The sequence below is a fragment of the Diceros bicornis genome, chromosome 3 (genome assembly GCF_020826845.1).
Source record: "Diceros bicornis minor isolate mBicDic1 chromosome 3, mDicBic1.mat.cur, whole genome shotgun sequence".
Lineage (NCBI taxonomy): Eukaryota > Metazoa > Chordata > Mammalia > Perissodactyla > Rhinocerotidae > Diceros > Diceros bicornis.
In genome coordinates, this window is record NC_080742.1 from 63,400,643 (window position 1) to 63,421,669 (window position 21,027).

Below are 21,027 nucleotides of genomic sequence, written 5' to 3' on the forward strand. Positions count from 1 at the left end.
GCCAAAGTGGAGCACGCAAACTTAACCACTACGCCACCGGGCTGGCCCCAAACATATTTTTCTTATTTCGCTAAGAATGTGTGGAAACTTCATAAAGGAACAACATTGGCATTTGGGAAACTCCTTTATTCCACGCTAGCCCGTTTTCCACTTTCCCCAACCACTCACCTCAAAGTGCTTTCTTTTGGTTTCTAATCTGTTCTGGGCCACGCCTCTCCTGCTGCTCCCCTCCCCAAGCACTTCTCCTTCCCTGCTTACTCTCATCTTTTTCTTTCTCCAATTCTTCCTCCTGCTATCCTGTTTCTTTGACCCCACAGAGCTCTGATTCCATTGTGGGCCAACACTCCTTTTTCATACTTCTTATCTCTTTTTCTCCCCGGTCCTCTCCGTTAAATTGCATCCCAAGTGTCCTGATTATACTCTGTTCCCAGGGGCCCCCAGTGTTACTGACTGGGAGGGATCCGTCTACTCCTGGGGGAGCAGGATCAGTCCACCTCATTCACTTCCAAGGAGATTGATGAAGTTCACCTGATCCACGCCTGAGGCTGCTCTTGCACCAATTTGCCCAGGATTTTCCCTCTTCTAGAAAATACTCTAAGTTGGCTGTTCCTTGGCCTTTTTGTCTCTCCACATTCATTAAAACTATTTTCCTTTTCTGTAAATTATGAATAACTATCCAGCTGAAAATTTGGAAAATTCAAAATAAGGCAGATTATCACCCACAATTTCCTTATGTAAAGCAACTATTATCAGTTTGGTACATATTTCTTAAAGTATGCAATTTAAAAAACGTTGCCGTTATCATAGTGTGCATATAGTTTAAATCTTGCATTTTTTCATTTCATACACTATTAGTTTTTCCTCCTTGTTACCAGTCTTCAAAAACACTTTTAAAAATAGTACATACCATTCCATTGACTGAATGTGTTATATTTTATGTAACCATCTCTATACTAACAAACATTTCGATGACTTGAAATTTTTGCCTGTTGTTTCTCCTTATATTCATGTTCCATTTTGAAATATTTTCTTAGCATAGATATTCAGTAATGGAGTTTTGGCTCAAAGGAGATGACTATTTTTTAGATACTTGATTTATATCACCAAATTGCATTCAAAAAAAGGTTATCCTCATTTAGTGCCACCAGCTATATCAATGAGTACAACTTTCACCATATTCTTCCCAGAATTGGGTGTTGTCATTTTATACATTTAGCTAATTTAATAAACAACAAATGTTACTTCATTGTTGTTTTCATTTATTTTTCTTTGACTAGTAGTTTGGTTAACTATTTTATGTTTGTTTATGGTTCATCTTTTGTAAATTATCTATTTATTTGCCTATTAACATATTTTCTCCCTTCCTTTCCAACACTTATGCCTCTTAATAGTGTCTTAATTATTATTTAATTGATTTGGATGAATTCTTTATAAAGATATTAACATTGTCATATTGGGTACAAATGATTTTTTAGTCTGTTGTTTGCTCTTTTATCTTGGCTATATTTTTCTATGACTTACGTAAGTTTTGAAATTTAATACAGTGAATTTTGCCAACTTATTACAAATTATTAAGCTTAGAAAGTTGCCTTACCAAAAGGAATAAAAAGGAGAGACAGACAGAAAAAGAAAGTTTTTCCTGCTCTCTGAGGTTGGTATTGTCATATTTGTTCTTGTCATCAGGCCCAGCCATAAGATCAATAGGATGAATGGAGTCAAAGGTCACAGCCAGATTCCCAACTTCCTCACTGGTAAGGAAGGATTCAGAGGGGGAAGGTGAGATGGGATGAACTCATGGGTGGAGAACTCAATCCTGATGCGGGCAGCCCCTCTTCCTCTGGGTTTGGAACAAAGATTTGGGTAACTTGTGGGTAGTGAGGAAAGAGGTTGGGGTACAGTCATGGGGAGGGACAATTGGTGTACCAGGAGACCCTCTGTCAAATTTCTTCATTATAGGCCTGAAGTCTGCTTAATACGCACCATGTATTCACTAATTTTTCCCCACTTGGAGGGAAATAACCTGGGACTGTTAAGTATTGTGTGCAAGTCAGTCATACCAAGACCTGTGTGCTTCTTTCAGAATGAGAAAATACACACTGTTCACACAAAAGGAACTTGTAAACTAGTGATACTCAGCAGAGGTCCGTTCAGAACTCTTCTGTCTAAAAATTGTTTCCATTGTCTGCTTAGCACTGCTATGAAAGAACAAAGAGGAGTCTCCCTCTTAAACCTATTGCAAATGACTTAACAAATAGGATTAGAATTTGTTTGTATCACTGCCAAGCACTTCTGCTTCAGGAGGAGTTTCATTTAGTCCAGAAATTCCTCCCCTTCACTCCCTGCTACCTGCCACACACATTCCTGTAAGTAGACACCTGCTTGCAAACTCCATATGGGCTTCTCAAAGAGGTCCAAATCCAGATCTGCAATGTCATAAAGGAGGGAGAAAAATAAGCAAGAGGAAGTGAAACCAATGTGGTGGTATCTGAATGTTTTGGAATTCATTTCTTTCAATTTCTTAAAACGTGTGACAGTCATAATGCATATAGTTCTATAAAGCCATGGTGAAAAACAGGAGTCCCTTGCAACATCCCTGTCCCCCAGCCATTTTCATCCCCAGAGGCAATTATTTTCAATTTTTAAGTTATTTCCTAATGTTTACACTTTTATCTCTAAATAGAAAAGTATCTTAAATTGCTACTTTTTGATTGTCTTTAAATTTTAGGCATTATCTATTGACATCCTTATATGGAAGATGAGAATTTATTCTCCACACACAAACTCCTTCCTTACCCTCATCCTTCCAATATAATTATATTATAGTTTGGAGTTAGATCAATATATGTTTCGCATTTCCATGACTATGTAACTATTATAGGTAGCTGACCCACATAGTATACATTTACTTTCTTACATACATATAATTACATTTACTTTCTTACATAAAAATTTTTTGTTCTCTCTGGAGTTAACATTTTTTTTTCACTTGCATAGCTTTCTAGGAACCTATCTCATCCATCCCTCAGCTCTCTTACAAAAGTGTCGTCTCCCTTCAGTAGTTCAAGCACATCAGGCATTTCATCAGCTTCGCCTCCTTGGGGACAGGTCACTCAGCAGCCTGTGGCATTTATTATGGCTGTTCAGGTCATTGTCCTTACTTCTAGATTTTTGGTTCCTTCACTGTTTGTGAATGACAGGGGTGAATTCTGGATAAGTGAGGTGGTACTTGTGTTCAGAATGTTGGGGATTTTCTCATATTCTATATAAATAGAGGATCTAAAATGCCTTCCTAGCAATCTTTTCTCTGAGATGAAGTATTTTCAGTAGGTGCCATACTAAATATTAATGTCTCTTACTTTTCTGTCTTCTCATCTTGCCTTTTGTTTCCTTGATGAGGATATCAATTTCCTTAGCACAAGATTCTGTAAAATACTCAGTTGACTTAACATTTTCTCAAATTTTGGGTAAGACAGCAAATTTCCCTTCCACATAGCAAAAAAACGCTACATCAATAGCCAATCTTGGAAGAATATTGCTGGTGGCACTAAAATTGGTACAACACTTTTGCGAAATAATTTGCCAATGTGCAAAGGAACAGCGTTCCTTTGCCTTTCCAATTTGAGTCTTGGAATCCATTTTAAGGAAATAATCCAAAACATGGCAAAAGCTGTATGTAAGAATAGTCACAGTAGTGTTATTTGTAGTAGCAAAAATTAGAAACAATGTAGTGTCCATTAACAGGGGAATAGCTAAATAAACTGTGGAATATATATTTCACTTTCTACATACATGTAAGAACATGAAAATAAATACTTCCTATAACGTTAAACAAAAAATGATAGTATGTTCAAGTACACGGTGATTACCACTATGTGAAACATACATGTTGAGAACTGAAACCATCTACCCCATACAGCTTCTGTCTACATGAGGGTGACTTCATTATTCCAATGTTCATTAGCATAACTTTACTCTTCCAGGAGTCTCATGGCCAGGAAATAACTTTATTGTCCATAACAGGAATTTCTCTACAGACCCATCAAATCATCAACACAAAGTATCAATTGAGTTTATTTCCTAAGACTCTTTGAAAAATCTCTCAACTCAAAATCCTTCCCTTGCTGTTTCCACCAAACCTGAACAATTAGATCATGATCTTTACCCAATCTTAAACAATGCCTGCTCATCGAAAGACTCAGTTTAAACAAAACTCCAAAAGTTCAGTAAAATCTGATCTTGCCCTTCCCCCTCTGAGACACCACTGAAGCTCTGTTGAGGTGGTGCTCTCCCTTAGGGCAGTGAGCAGTAAACCCAGTCCTGTCTTATCAACAGATTCTGTTGGTGATACCTGGAAAACCAGCACTCAACAATTTAGAAAAACTATGTAATACACACAGGTAGAAAAAGACAAAAGGAATATGTAAAAATAATAACAGTTCTGTTAGGGGATTGGTATTCTGTCAATTTTTCAAGCCTTTTTTAAGGTATTCTTAGGTAATGAGGGCAAGGCTTCTTTCAATCAGTAAGTAAAAAGTCATTTTGGTACAAGCCACCTTTTAATGTCCAAAGATCAAATAAAGGCATAGCTGTGCAACTTGATATTCTCTTTGTTGTGTTTTGTACAACAATCAATAACAATCCAGAGAGAAGACTACTCAGGTAGCAAGCAGAGCTGTTCATATTGTAATTACGCTTGTAGAAACGAAACACTTATGGGCTCTGTTGTAATGAAAATGATCCAAAAATCACTTAGTTACTACTGAGAAACAATCAGGAGGACATTGACTGTGGCCTTTAAATGGATTTGGGGTCTGTAATGGGACAGAGGCTTTGGACAATGGCTTGCTTAGCACTGAGTTACATAAATGTTGTCAACCCAACACAGCATAGATACATCTCACAATATTAAAAGCCAGGCTTTATCAACAGAAATCTTGTAGTCGATGGATTTTGCAGTGTTTTTCATTTATTTCCTAGCATTTTATGAAAATCAGGGAGAACAGCTGGCATGCGGATAGAGATTGTCACAGCTGGCAAGGGCAGCACTCAACTACACCTTCATACACCTGGTAGTCATCTGTTTTGTGTCAAATTTTCTAATGCAAACAAACTTTGATGGTTTGACTTGTTAAAATTGGCTCTGGTTAGGCCAATTAATGGTCAGCCATCCAGGTAAAATGTTACCTTCTCTAATGATATTAACCAATACTGTTACCTTTTTAACCTTTGTTCTCTATGGCATCAATAAGCTTTGTAAGGAGAAGTGCATCAACCAAGGCATAACACCAAAAAAAATAGGATCTATCAACAAAGAAGTCTGAAAATTTCAGTATGATACAACCAGGAGATTTATACAGCTTCTGTTCCAGGTAAAGACATACCGATGACAGGAATAAAGACAGCAATACTAAGATTAATCAGGTAATTTTATTTAATATTTACCGTTCAGCAGCAACCAACATGAACATCTGAGCTAACAGAATCTCTTGAAGTGTTCTGCTATACAGCTGCTTCAGAAATACAAGCACATGATAAATTCAACTGTTCATTGCCAAAAATTTTTTTTAAAAAATGGCTTCAAGAGCAAATAACACTGATTTATACTGTGCCCAAGCACTAGTCAACAAATCTATTAAATTACAGAGGAAAAGGAAATCAGAGAAGCTTTATCTTATGCATGTCAACTTACTTAAATGGAAGGCTTTATTTCTTTAAAGCAACAGAAATATGGAGCTTCCTATATATATATATTTTAAAGGATGTGATTACAAACACAGTGTTATCATCAAAAGCAAAAGCTAGTTCAAGAAATTTCCAACTGCAAAACTTGCAAGATACAAAGCTAAAATTCATATGTTCCTTTTCTCAATTATGAATACTTTCACGAAACATAAATATTTTAACATATATTAATTTTTCTGACATTCAAAATTGTAAAGTCAATATGGCAGAATTATTGTTAAAAGCACATATGTACAAATATTCTTTTTCCATAAAGTATTTGGCATAATTATAATAACAATCATACTGCATCCACAACTGTTTGCTTTTATTTTTACTTTTTTTTACACATAATGGTATCTCTTATTAAAATTAACCAGTTATGTACAAAAATACTTGAACATTTATTATAGAAAACCTCTATAACCAGCCTCAACAGCGTATACCTGCTGAATGGTTTCATTAAGGGAATATAAAAAAGTGGTCACTGCCTTCCAGGTAAGCTATCAACAAAAACAAACACGGTTAAACTAAAATGAGCTTCCCAACAAAAGAGGGAAAATATTTAACAGTATGATTTAAAATACAGTTCATATCTATTGTCAATTGAGTGTTATAAACAGTCAGTAAAAGAAAAAAACAAAGATACAAAATACATTACTACATCCAAGGTGCTTTTTTCACACTCCTACAACTGTGGCATTAGCATCCCTATCTAGATCTAAGATGCTACTTGCAATATTCAAGCCGAAGCCGGTCTACAGCCATCATCCTTCAACAAAAGGACAATAGGATGAGCTAAGACAAGTTCCACTGGTAAGAATGGAGAGTTGTGAAGAATTTTTTATTTTGTGCAGGATTGCAAGTTAATGCCCTTGGCTTTTGAAAGTTCTTTTGCCATTTAATCATGCTAATATATTTTCTCAAAGATTTTTTTCTTCATTTACGCTATCGATTTAATACTGTCCTGTATTGATTCCTGAATTCTTGTTAATGGGACACATTAATTTGTGCCTGTTTAATACACGAACATCTGTTCTTCTTCAATGACAAATTTGGTAGAGGAAACGATCAAGTAAGGAAGCACAAGATTCAAGTAAACATTTCTCCTGGGGTCATTTGCTTAATCTACCGGATTGGAACTCTTAGTAAATTGCACCTTAAAAAGAAATACAGTAGATACTATGGTGTCAGAGTACTAAAGAATTTACCAACCAATTCACAAAGTAGAGTTTTAAGAATGTAGACAGCTGTCAAATGGCCAAAGCAACCTTAAGAAGTATTTTGTTTCAAGAACAAAAATGACTTCTAGTCCCAATCCTTGCAACCCCTTAAGTATTTTGTCTAACTATCCTGCTTCAACTTTTAATTCTGATGATGTGCATTGATCAGTCAGCTCACGGAAAGAGCCAGAAATCTCACCTTATTTACAGACATCTTCTACAGTAAAGACCATTGTGTTAGGATGTGCATTGACTTAATAAACTTTCTCGGAGTATCAAGTATTCAGTAAAAAGTATACAACATTATCACGCAGCGTATTGTTTGACAGTATTGGTTTTAAGATTAAACTACGTAAAAAAAGGGAACATAAAAAGATACAAAAGAAGTCTTTATCACTATTTACCACTTTCAAATGAGAAACGTTTTAATGAAATTCAGCCATACTTCATGTAACATCTGGCGTTTTAGATCAGTAACTTTTAATATTGTGCAACATTATATTAATAAGCAAGTTTTAATTCCATTCATTTAAAGACAAAATCTGAGTAAGTTATTAAAGTGCCTACACTAAATGTCTTCTTATCATACTTCTTATTCCCTTGTAAACGGCAAAGAAGTCATCGCAGGGAAATGGGAAAGTGACTTATAACTGAGAGACCTTCCGTGGCAGGGGCCTGGGCCGCGGCCCGGGCTCAGTCCTCCTGGTCCCGTTCTCCAGGTGGCTCGATCGCGCCGCCAGCGGCTTGGGGGGCAAGGCGGGCGGCTCGGCAGTGACAGGAATGGACAGGCTGTGAGGTAGCGGGACCGGGCGCCGCAGAGTCCGCTCGTAGACACTGTAGGGCGGCGGCGTCTTGCTCTCCTTGCGCACAGGCTCCTCCGGCCCGCTGTAGCTCAACCCTGACCCGGGCGCGGTCTGTTCATTCACCTGATTTTCAAAGCCTGAGGTTTCCGACATGCTACACCGGCTGAGAGAAGAAATTCCACTGCTGTAGCTGCCCGACAAGACGGGGGAGTTGGAGATCAGTCCTGGGGAGTGGTACTCCACGGGAGAAGGGGTGAAAGACTGCACAGAGCCCTGCGCAAGTGGAAAAGGAGAGGGGGAGTGGGGGGAGACAGCCGAGTCGTGAACACTGTGATGTGCTGAACTGCCCCCCCCATTCCTACATTGAAGCCCCAACCCCGAGGACCTCAGAATGGGGAGACAAGGCCTTTAAAGAGGTGGTTACATAAAAATGAGGCCTTTTGGGTGGGCCCTAATCCGATCTGATTGGTGTCCTTATAAGAGGAGGAAATTTGGACACAGAGATACCAAAGATGCATGCACACAGAAAAAAGACCACGTGAAGACAGAGGGAGAAGGTGGCCTTCTATAAGCCAAGGAGAGAGGCCTCAGGAAAAAGCAACCCTGGCAACACCTTGGTTTGGACATCTAGCCTCCAGAGCTATGAAAAAATAAATTTCTGTTGTTTAAGCCTCCCAGTCTGCAATATTTTGTTATGGCAGCCATGTCGGACCAATGCAAATACCCAGACTCGAATTTGAGTGTTGGCATTCTCAACAATGAACATATACATTAGGTGAGTATCTGCCAGGCCCACCAGCCATTCACTTGACCTCACTGCCCACCTTCCTTCTCCTTATTTTCAGGATAGAAAGAAGATAAAAGTGATCAGAAAGCAAATTCAGAGGCAGATAATCAGTCTCATAGTTTGAAAGCTAGGGAACGGGCAACAAAAGCTCTGAGGGGGCCATTTCCCCTTCCTAGCTGAGTGGGGCATGAGCTCAGAACTGCAGGACAGGATGGCAGCATGCAGGGCAGCTGGATGAGCAGTCGGGACTCCCAGCAGAGAGCTCAGAAGGCGTGAGAGGCACCGCAGGCCCTGCACTGGATCGCTCTGCCCTAGCTCCAACTCCTGAGCTGGTGCTGCACGCTGGCAGCCCTCAGGCTCTCGCCTGAGATGCCAGCTGTTTCACCTGCAGTGTTTTTAAAAACTTAGTTGCTAAGTCAGGTTTAAATAGGAAGATTTTCCAAAAAGCTCCAGATTTCTAGCATTTCAGAAAGAACTGGCAGTTCCAGCAAAAATGGATCACTTTCTCTTAACGGAGATAATCTTTTGAAGCTGAGCAGGGGCTGTTCCCTTTAGCTGGAGCGTGAATCCCTCAGTTTACCGCAGTCCCTGCCACTCCACATAGTGTTCTACCAACCTCCTTCACTCATTTATGTTAGCTGTCTAGCTCGTTGGTATCTGAATTTGCTACTCCCCCAACTGGAGTCCTAAGGAAGACAAGTCCTAAGAGATGTTCTGTGAAAAGAGGGTTCCACTGGGAAATGCTGCATACTACACACTCCTTGAGTGCATTCAAAGCATATTCGCATGTTAAGGTCTTACAATAAAGAAAGCTAAGCGACTTTGTTCAGCCCAGTGTTTTCTAAACTTACTTGACCATAGACCATTTTTTCGTTCATCACATAACGGCCTATAAAAACTTTACTGTTCTGTGGAACACACTTTTTGAGAAATGTTGTCCTACACTAACTTTACCTTGATCTCTTTTTAAACAAATTAATGCTGGTAGATACAAATCCCTTCATTTAGCAAGAGCCTAAAATTAAGCATGGCCAATTAAGAAATCTAAATTCAGTGCTGTTTTTGTCAAAAATTAGACCCCAAGTTCAAAATCAGGCACGTAACTTCAGTCTTCTCCACGGGGTTAACTCCATCATTTAGTTGCTGAAAAAACTCTCAGTTAAGGCAGCAAACTGCATTCTAATCATAGCAAAGTCAGTAACTTGGTAGCAGTGTGCCCTCTAATGTAACCCAGGAGTTAAAACACCAAGGTTCCATCCATTTTCTCTTCAAATTCCATTTGTAAAGCTATAGGCTACAAGGCCACATCTAGACAGTAAGAACATATGCAGGTCTGCAGAGAGATCGTATACACCACCTGCTAACAAGGACTATTAGGTAGCTAGTTGAACATTTTCATCCCTTCAGTTCTTTTTACTTTTTTTTTTGTGAGGAAGATCAGCCCTGAGCTAATATCCATGCTAATCCTCCTCTTTTTGCTGAGGAAGACCGGCTCTGAGCTAACATCTATTGCCAATCCTCCTCCTTTTTTTTTCCCCAAAGCCCCAGTAGATAGTTGTATGTCATAGTTGCACATCCTTCTAGTTGCTATATGTGGGACGCGGCCTCAGCATGGCCGGACAAGCAGTCCGTCGGCACGCACCTGGGATCCGAACCCGGGCCGCCAGTAGCGAAGCGTGTGCACTTAACCGCTAAGCCATGGGGCTGGCCCCTCTTTTTACTTTTTAAGAATCAATCTCCAGAGCCAGTCCCGATGGCCCAGTGGTTAAAGTTTGGTGCGCTCTGCTCTGGTGACGTGGGTTCAGTTCCTGGGTGCAGAACCACATCACTTGTCTGTCAGTAGCCTGTGGCAGCAGCTCACATAGAAGAACTAGAAGGACTTACAACTAGAATATACAACTATGTACTGGGGCTTTGGGGAGGAAAAATAAAAAAAGGAAGATTGGCAACAGTTATTAGCTCAGGGCAAGTCTTTCCCAGCAAAAAAATAAAAACCACTCTCCAAGACTTCTTATCATCTTATTAATACTCTGCAAAATCAAGTTGAAAAATGCAGATGTTAATTCCACAGCAACATGTGGGAGCTCTTTGCGAGTAACAGTAAATGTAAAGATGCAGAAACATCATGTTGCCTTCCTTCCCATCACATCAAGATGACAGTTTATGGCTTCCAGAGCAAGTGCAGTCACACGTACTTTAGGATTAACAGCTGCATTGTAGAATGACAACAAAACTAGCAAGTAATTTGCATTCACCAGCAAATTTCTACATCAGAAATGTTGGCAATGCAAACAAAATCACACTTCTTTGCAAATTTCTCCATTTTTTTGGTTTTGTTTTCCAGATTCTCAATTTCTATCAGCAACTACCCTTAGCACCACAGATGCATCAGATCACGACCTGCCCCTCTTGTGTTTGTAGAAGCTAATTTGTCTTTTTCTTTCACATTAGCTAGAAATATCTCATCAACCAAAAGGACATGGAGCGTGTCAATCCTAAGTCACTAGGGTACAAAATCATTCTTTCAACACTCACTTCAACCTCGTATTTGCCTCTGGCAGCAGCTCTGAACACCAACCTCTATACGTACTGACAACGCTCACAGCTAGTCTGATTCAATTTGGATAGAGACTAAATATTCTTCTTTACCTTCATGAGGGAGTTTATATGTTTAGAGATGTTAACTAGCCTATGTCTACACACCAATTCAAATGTCTCACCTTTAAAGCTTTCCAGTTTGTTCCCCAGAATTTTTTAACTTCATTTTACTGCCTTGTTTTTCATTATCAAATATGTATCTCTAATGTAAACAAAAGCCTTGGTATAAAATATTCAAAGAGAGAAAGTTGGGTTCAGCTTTGTCAAAATGGGTGAGGCTGATGATAAAGGCAAAAAGGCACAAGAGAATATTTAGTAGATTTTGATCACTGATGTTTTTCAATTAAAGTGATTTTTTTGATGTCCCTTAAACCAAAAGACCAGGCTATAAATGTCCCGGGAAATACACTGGGACTATATTTCTTCCCTCATTCAGTGTATACACTCACTCTGGTCTGTATATTCTCATTGCCACCATTTGGAGAATGAGGCTAATAATCTGAGAACAGATGGCTACATTCATGGAGGAGGCTCCCCAAAGGGAAAGCCTAGTGTTCTTTCCTCCCCAGCCTCCTCTACCCCTTCTTCATGTGTTCTTTGCCTGGTCTGTGCAAATGAAAGCACTTCATTGATGCACCAGGGATGAGTCTCAGGGACAAAAGGAACGTGGGGCCACTCTCTAGCCTCAGTCTAAAGAAAGGCCTGTACCTTCAGTGGAGATCGCCCGGCAGGTGAGGGGGATACTGGCGTCGTGTGTCTTGCTGGTGAAGCTGTAAATAGAGAGAGAGCATTTCAATTAAGAAAAACCAGATGGTTTACTATCTGCAGATGCCCTCTGTGTGTATAAACCCATACAGATGATCCAGGGCATAAGGACCTCCTAGGCAAGGGGGTGGGGGAGACACTGAATGATGCCTGTCCAAAACAGATTTCTCTCAAAGGATGGTAGCACCAAGACATGGGATAATCAGTGAAAAGTCACCAGGGCATACAGGATGCTTTAACCATCGTGACAGGGCCCCAAACTAGTCCAATGCCCCTTCCATTTCCCCAAAGTTCAGGTGCTTCTCTACTGCTTAATCTATTTCAAAAGGTGCTTTTAGGTGGGAGGTGCCAAGGAGCAGTCTTCAGAAAACAGCCTAGCTGACTTTGGCCTGAGCAACAGGAAGATCAAGGTCACCTAGGCAGCTCAGAATAGGTCCACGGGAATACATTTATACCAGCCTCCCTTCCACATCCCCAATATTCCCAAAACAGACAGAAAACCCTTGGCCACATCCATTTGAGAGGTGAGAAGTTTTCCATCTTTCCCCCTAATGTCTGTACTCAGGTCTTCCCTTTGTCCCCAGGGAGTGGTACTCCACGGATTTCATCATAATGGCAAAGAAGAGCTCTCTGTTTCTCCCACTAGATTTTCAAGCCCTACACCTGGGATGCAGCATATGTGATGGCACTGCTTTGTGTGTCTGCTTGTGGATCAAATCCAGCTCTCTGAAGCATAACAACGCACTCTAAAAGCCTGCTGTGACACAATCAACGCGGTGAGCATAAGCCAGATTTCCCAATTCCACCTACAGAGGTTTCAGTGAGTTCAGGGTTTGTTGCTCTGTGATGAGCTGCCATTCTCCCAGCTGTCACAGTGAGGTGTGTGACTCATTAGAAAACTACAGAAAGGCTGAAGGAAAGAAAGACAGACAGTTACAGATCCCCCCAACAGTGACCACAGATGATGACATGAGGACAGAGCATGAGAGCAATCAGTGCAGAAGGGAAGGCAGCCCTGCCAAGTTAACTTGGGAGAGGTGAGATCACCTGCGTGCTCTGGGTCCTAAGGGACCACGGAGAGTGGGCCCTCATCACACTGTGGGGTTGTGCAGTCTCCCTCTTGCACACTAGGGCATGTTGTCAGTGCATGTCATGTTCCAACACCAGTGTTAGTTCTCCTATCCCATCAATTGTGGGTGTTGATTATGGAAGGAAATTATGTACGTATAGAGAAGCAGATCCTGACTGGGATCTGTATCTCTGCCTCTGCTGTGGCTGAAATGAAGATTTACTGTTGCTTGGGATCCTCTTCCTCTTGACTTAGGCATTCACTGACACCACCACTGTGAACTCCACAGCAGCTCCTGCACCCACTGCATGTTCCCAGAGATGTTTCCCTGGAAAGGCATTCTCCCACAGAGACCTAAAATAGTTCTATCAGTATCCTTGTCTACAAGTTTGAATTGACCTAAGGAACCAAACTACCATCAATATTATTGTTCCTTAGAAAATGCTTTTCAAGCTCCTAACTTTAGGGACACAACCAGGTTTAAAGTGGAGATTGCCTGAACATATGGACACCATGAATAAAATACAAATTACTTCGTTGATGAGTCTTAATGTTCCACAGTCACAATGATATCCTAATGCAGATTATCAATTAGGCCTAAAGTTATTTCCTGTTCTGTTTAAAGATTTCACATGCCTTTCAAAAACCTATTGGTGACTTTTAGCTTTGGCAAGTATGGAATAAACCAGGTAGCACATAGTTTATTTTAAAAAGAGAGAAAATCAGTTTTCTTTTCTTAGTAAAAAAGAAAATGGAAAGAAGAGATGCTAAAACACAGCAAATGAAACATGATCAATCCAGAAAAACCCATGAAGAGCGTCATATTTTCTCTTGCCTTTAGGCCAGTTGTATTTGTAAAGCTAGAAAGCTACTCTAGACACAGGTAAGTGCTGAAAAGACTCTCCCCATAACCGGGATAGGTGGAGTCAGTAGAGTAGAATAGGCCTCTCTTAAAGACTGCACCACATGTAGGTAACCAAGCAAATGGCTTGTTCAGGAGGAAGGGGGGCCTGTTATGGCTATAAAACTCACAAAGGAAGTTTCTTAAGAATAATTTTCAGTGGCTGTCAGAATCTAGAAAGGTTTGGTAAAATACAGATTCTAAGGTCTTACCCCAGAAATACTGAAATTCTGATTCAGCAGTCTGAGATTACGCCCAAGAACTTGCTTCTCCCACCACCCTAGAGCATGCAGTGCTCTGAATCAACCCTTTGAGAAATCTGGGTCTTGAAAATAGACCTCTCTAAGCAACAGATAGCTATGGATGCAAGGCCGGTTGGTCCCCACAAGCCTATCAAAGTTACAGTTAGTCAATTCCTATTTAGGGGCAACCTGAAACCTTGGCATCAGCTCCAAATAAGATTGAAGAAAGTGGCTGAGTTAGCATAAGAAAGAGGTAGTTAAAGCAAAGCACAGAGAAAATGCTAGCGGCTTAGCAAAGTTAGGATACCTCTCCAAATTTTGAGGATGGTGCCTTGGAGGAGAACATTCTACAAAATCTGTCTGTGGGGTTTATTAGGAATGGAGCACTGCTTGACTTAGTGTAACAGAAGTTCAGGAAAGAAGGAGAACATTGGAGATGAATTACGCAGTTACTAAGGTTTTTACCTCAAACACCAAATGCCTACCTTTCTCTGAGGAATTCACGACAAATTGAAGTAGTCAGTAAAAGTTATCTTATAAAAGTGATTGTTCAAATGCTTCAAATACCCACCAGTCTGTGTGGGTCTTGGAGGGACAGGGGGAGAGATAAGCTTCCCACTATCCGACATGTTCTTGGCTTCCTTCCCACTGTCCAGGCTCCAGCTGCTAGGGGTGGGATTCACAGCTGGAAGGGAATAACACAGCTAAAAACACATCGTCCACTTTGCCCTTCCAATGCTTGAGATTTTAGAAGAAAGTCAGAATTATCCAGAATAGAAAAAAAATAATAACTGGATTTAAAAAAAAAAAAAAGCCAGGAAACCGCCTAAATACTAAACTTTTATTTAATTGCCTACCTCACAGTTATCGTTGACATTGAATTGGGTGATAGCACGTCTCTTTATTTCTCTCAAGCAGTCAAACAGAACTACAAATCTCCACACTAGAGTGTAGAAACTTGCTGAGAATTACAAATGTCTCTAGATGCTGGATAACAGGTGGAAGATATAGTCATTATTTTAAAACTTGGTTTTTAGTGGAAATTTCTGGACAAGAGACACCCAAAAAGGGGGCAGGCAATGACATGCTAATAGTTCAACTGTTTGGCAGAATTATTGGGAAGGAATAGCCACGCCACGCCACCCTGTTGACCAGCTCTTTGAGAAAAGGACCCTTGTTCCTGGAATCATTTGATTATACTGAAGTATGTCCCCCCCAAAAATGCGGAATACTGACAGTATTATTCCTTTTTGTAATTTGCCTGTTCCACGCTTCAGTAAGATGCAGACACATGGAACAACCCTGTTAGGAACAAGGGCAAGACACACAAGGTTATAAATAGCCGCTATGCAATGAGGTTTATAAGAGCAAGTCTTAGAGATGGCCCGTAGCTTGCTCCCTGTACAGACACTGCCACCTGATGGACGTGCCTAGGATTTCAACATTCTTTAAATTACGGTGTTCACTGAATGGGATGGAATTACCACTCTATACTTTTTCGCTGTTCCTTTTAAATGTGCTTTGTGGTTTTCTTTGGTAGAAGGGGTGAGAAAAATACCCCATTCCTAAGTTCTCCTGACAAAAATCAATATTTGACTTTAACATTAAAGCAGAGTTTGTGTTTTAAAATAATTTTGGCTTGGGTCTTGCTAATTTCAATCTCCCAAGGAAAGTTTTAATGTTAATTTATTGGTGTACTCAAATGACAATACAGTCTGTTCTAAATGAGGGCAATTAAAGTGCACTTTACGGGGACATTTCATTAGTGACTCTTGATTCATTGGCTTGTGGGACAGCTCTGAGTTTTGAGGCTTGACCCTGAGAGAGGCAAATGGGTGACTTGCTGCAAGCCCCCTCACCCCCAGCTGAGGAAGTCACATTTAGTCTGCTCTGCATCCTCTGCTGTGTTGCACAGACTGATGCTAATTGGGTATTAACTGTTCTGCACATGTTTGTTTCTCATTTTATGTGTGACCTTGCAGCAGGGCACACTCCATTATGCACTGGATTGCAATTCTTAAATAGTGTCTGAGTCACCACAAACAACAGATGAGCTGGCAGAATGAGCTTTGTAAGGGAGACGAAGGGTGGGACCAGGGAATCAATCTGGGAAGGTGCTATTTTCATGGTGCTGAACAAGTAGCCTAATTGGCAAATTTGTTTCAGGAAGCCCAGGAATTGCCTCGGTGACTCACTGAATGACACCCAAAGCCACTGAACAGAGGAGTTCCTAACTTGTTCAGATTCTGCTGTTAAATCCTACAAGAAAACAGTTTTTAAACAATGCATCCTGAATGACTGTCTGTCTTTCATTAATCCCCTAAAGAGCAAATTTGTCCTGATCATTAAAGATCTGGAGATCTGCCTTCCACACAGACACATGGAAGATTGAGGAAAATGAGGACAAACAACCCCTGACACATTCCAGGACTGATGAAAGGGCTGGCTTCATACCCACCTTTCTCAGGCGCAGAAAGATTTGGGTCACTCCGTGGCAAGGCCCCATCTCCAATGTGATTAAACAGCAGCCTCTGGAAAGGTAAAAGAGTCGATTTTTATGATGCAATATGCTGACATGGAGACCTTCTAGAAAATGAGATGATTATCTCATTACTGAAACTTCTTTTTCAAAATAAATTTTTACATGGTGTATGATGAACCCAGGAACAAAAAATTCAATAAGGGAAAAAGGGGAGAAGAGCCTTGGGTTTTGAGAAAGAGAACAAAGTATTTTAAAAGTTTGTATTAGATTTTAAATAAAAATGGTAAATAAGTTTTTGCAATAAAATGTAGGGAAAAAATAAGTAGTAACTAGCACTTAAGCTCTGTGTTCTTTATAAATACAAATACTAGACTGGCAATATGAAAGGCAAGTAAGAATTAAAGGAGAAATATTAGCTCAAAAAATAGTGAAATGGACTTCACATTTTCAATCCAGATTATGTTAAAACATATGAAATGGTCAATATTCTACAATTTTTAACACAAAAATGCCAATTTTACATGGTTCTACCTAATATACTAAAAGAAAAAGCATGAGTCCTTAAAAGTAGATGCACCATAGCAATGTGTATTATTGAAGTTTTGGCAACATACACACTGCTTCAAATTTTACCAAAAGTGGAACACTCGGAAGGCTAATCGAGGAAGGTTTTCAGAGTCCCCTATGCTGTCAACATGCTCTCCTAGAGCGGATGGAACAAACTGTGAAATTCCCCTGCAACATCAAGTGGCAAAGGGAAATACAACTGGTTAGCTGGTTCCGCCAAACGCACTCAGGTATAATTTCTGCGAGACATCAGTGTTGTGCAGATGAGGTATCCTGGGACTTTCCAGAAGATCACACAATCAGCAAAGACACACCAATCAAGCCAAATCCCACTCGCTCTCATCCACCTCCAGATGCAGCTACAGACTTCTGCCAGGATGGTGTAGAAAAACAGAGAAATTAGCTGGAGTATAAATAACTATTGTTCTCTGCTCCTAAATTATTCCCAAATAGTTGGTAAAACTCAGGGATACACATGAATCTTCAACTTTGAAGCCACTCTTCAAAGCCCCTGAAGTGCTCAGAGGGCCAAGCCCTTGGCCTTGCCCTCACTCGGACTAACAGGGATCACTTGAAAACCAAAACCAGGCAGCAGGTGAGGGCCATGTTCCCTTACTCCTGAGGAGCACAGGGAACGCCCGAGGACTCAACGGCTTGTCCTCCATGCATTAAAGAAGAATGGCCAAGGCAAACAGAAATTGCCCCTGCACCCTTGGGTACCTCAGAAAGGAATCAATTGCAGCTCTCTCAAACTAGGCAGAGGCCAAAAGGAAGACTGCCGGGCAGACCATGCTTCTCCTCAAGGGTCTTCTGCTCATGTAAGAAGTTCCTCCAAATTTCTGCTATACGTACAGACACACACCCCGACTCATTCACCCAATTACCCTTTGTAATGTTTAAGTAGCAGCATGAAATGCAGAGTCAGATCACGGAGGGTAAAATCATTTCCCCCTTCCCTCTCAGCTTTACTGCCCAGGCAACAACTCCTATATCTCCATCAGAAATAAGCTCAAAGGAATTCCTAACAGGCACAGAACAGAAGTCACTCTTCACCCGGCTGGACTTGTTGTCTCCCACAGCCCTGCTGGGGGCCTCTGGCAGCTACAGTCTGTTTCTGCAGAGAGATGTAAGCAATTCCAGACTTTTCTTTGTTTTCTAGTATCTCCGTCCCCCAAGGACTACCTGAGAGGTTTCCACAGGTGTTGGATAGATGGCACTGCATGGTCTCTCTCTTGGGGACAGGCAAGAGTTTTCTCTGGAATGTTTGTGTTTGTCAGACAACAAGGGAGAAGCTGGGAAGAGAAGGAAAGAGAGGACGGTCAGTGAGGTCGTGTTGGACCTGTCTGGAGGAGAGGGCTTGAGTGTTGTGGAAGCAGCAACAGTTTAGGAAACGGAAGCCACAGCTCCTGAGGGCTGGAAGGTTCTCTGAGCATCCTCAGTCTACCCCACACCTTGGCACTGACCTCTGGCACTCGATGGAGCAGAACTTGTCACATTAGGCGAGGCTGAGTGAGTAGAACTCAAGCTTGAGGTAGATGGACTTGGCTGGAAATACATGGGAGCTGTTATCATACACGACTCAGAGGCTCCAGACAACACTGACGCATTTGAAACAAAATCATTGACTTTTTTTTTTTCAAATTAGCAATAAATAAATAAACACACACACAAAAAGAAAGAAAAAGGCCATTTAGAAATACAGAAAGATCTCACTAATTCAGAGTGATAAGGAGGCCTGTTTGAATTAATCAAGAATCCAAGATTTGGACCTGCCAAAGGAACGCGTTCACGTTAGTTTCAGCTACATACTGTGACTTGGGACCAGTTAGCGGAGCAGCCCTGACTAACGTCCAAGCAGAAGGACTCCCAGCTGAGGGCACGTAAACAGGCGAGTGCTTCTAAAAGGCAGAGAATGCACCTTCTCATTTTCTCCAAAAATGTGTTCAAAGAACAAATTTGGCAATATGTCTTATGCCCCTTTCCCAAAGATAGTGGTGAGGAAAACTTCAGCTTAGTCTTACCAAATTATTATAAACGCCATATTGGTAGTGTCTAAAATTTTTTGTTGCAAGAGTTACACTGACTCTAAAATCCCCAAAAACTATCTGCTTTACTTTTATAACAAACTTTTTATTATGGAAATTTCCCAACATGTACATAAAAGTAGAGAGATTTTATAATGGACCCCTAAACCATGTATTCTTTCTTTTTCTTTTTTTTTTTGGTGAGGAAGATTGGCCTTGAGCTAACATCTGTTGCCCATCTTCCTCTTTTTGCTGAGGAAGATTAGCCCTGAGCTAACATCTGTGCCAGTCTTCCTCTATTTTATGTGGGACGCCGCCACAGCAAGGCTTGATGAGCGGTGTGAAGGTCCACGCCTGGGATCTGAACCTGCAAACCCTGGGCCACTGAAGCAGAGCACGAGAACTTAAACACTACGCCACCGGGCCGGCCCCTAAACCATGTATTCTTAAGGAAAAAAAGCCACTTAGAAATGCTAAGGGGCAGCGAGCATGTGGTGACCTGCTCCAGGAGTCCTGGACTGAAGAACCACATCTGAGGTAGGTCTCAGAGCTAATCCCTGCACAGCTTGCCCGGGCTTTTCCAGTGCTCACTCATGTCTTCTTAGAGTGGATGGGACAGTTTTGAGAGAAACATCTTTGTAGACTTTGGAGACCAAAATAGCAATGAGAGCGTTTAAAGTTTTGTCCTTAAGTTCTTGCTCGTAGTTCTGTTCCTTAGCACAGCAGACTGAACAGACACTCTCATGACTGAGACAGAAAAGGAATAAACACGACCAGACAAAAAGCTAATCAAGTACCTGCATGTTAAAGACTTCATCAGAGCTTTCTGATTGCCCTGTAATATTGCTTACTTCAGCAGAAGCTTGTGAGGACAGTGAGGAGGAAGAATATCGGTTGACAGCTGGGTAACTTAATGGGCTGTTTCGGGGGAAAAAAAAATGGTCGTTAACTCAGTCTCTGAATTGCACTTTATCACATGCTGGCGTGGTATAAAACCCAAGGAAAAAAAATACACATCCCATTTTGTTGTCTCCTGTTTGCCTCAATATAATCAAATGTTTGAGTTTATTTTTCATGCTGTTGCTGTTTTACCAGTGGCAGATGTTTGCAGCTGCCTCGCGGGTTAATTATTTCATTAAGAAATAGCGTGTTTGACAAATTGTGCCATAAAGAATGAGAGAATCATTCCAGATCATCTTGTGGGGATGCCAAAGTGTAAGATAATTCAGAATACGACTTACCTGCGTCTAGGAATTACCCTGGTACCATCTGGGCTCATAGAAGCAGGCGCTGAGTTCCTACACACGCGAGGGCTTCCATTAGGAAAATGGACTGGACTGGCTTGTATACAAGCAGAGAACTCCTAAAGGTGTAGTAAAGAAAGTATTTTAGAAGAGTAATTATATGGGCAAAATAACCTGTGAGATATTTTAGTATATTAGATATGCATTCTAATTGTCATGAAATCTTCACATAGGGCTATTAAGGTAAGTTTCAGTATTAAGCTTTCTGTCACTTACTTTTTTGTTTTCATAAAAGGTGAGCATGGCAAATGGAAGATAATGCAATTTTAATATTTGAGGGCTCCCTAGGAAAATGGTGCAGTTTGGTAGAAACACCAAAAGATGTCACTATCGGATACTTCATTATCCCTTTAACAAAAAGCAAATGGCAGTGGTCAGACTGCCCCCCCATGGACACTCTGTGTACGTACCTGTATCCCTAAGCTTGACTTCATCACAAAGAACTGGTCGACCAGCTTTTTGTGAAGGGGCCTCATATCTTGTGGTACAAACTTCTCATGCACTGCCAGACCAAATTCCAAAATCTGTGCCTTGATAATAA

At 40.8% G+C, this 21,027-nt stretch overlaps 1 protein-coding gene across 4 annotated transcripts in view; it reads right to left on the bottom strand.

Annotated features, from left to right (window-relative positions):
- Nucleotides 1-5,323: 5,323 nt before the first annotated feature.
- DOCK4 (dedicator of cytokinesis 4) overlaps nt 5,324-21,027 on the bottom strand; it is a 435,612-nt gene continuing 419,908 nt past the window's right edge. For 2 of the 4 annotated variants that reach the window (XM_058528478.1, XM_058528487.1), the window contains 9 exons: nt 20,897-21,016; nt 20,424-20,545; nt 19,980-20,100; nt 18,622-18,703; nt 18,341-18,450; nt 16,568-16,640; nt 14,681-14,794; nt 11,841-11,902; nt 5,324-8,020 (listed from right to left, as the gene is read on the bottom strand). In XM_058528478.1, coding sequence (XP_058384461.1) covers nt 7,589-8,020; nt 11,841-11,902; nt 14,681-14,794; nt 16,568-16,640; nt 18,341-18,450; nt 18,622-18,703; nt 19,980-20,100; nt 20,424-20,545; nt 20,897-21,016 — 1,236 coding nt within the window. In that variant the 3' untranslated portion in view covers nt 5,324-7,588. The remainder of the gene's footprint in view (nt 8,021-11,840; nt 11,903-14,680; nt 14,795-16,567; nt 16,641-18,340; nt 18,451-18,621; nt 18,704-19,979; nt 20,101-20,423; nt 20,546-20,896; nt 21,017-21,027) is intronic. The other 2 variants (XM_058528497.1, XM_058528508.1) reach the window with 2 other exon arrangements.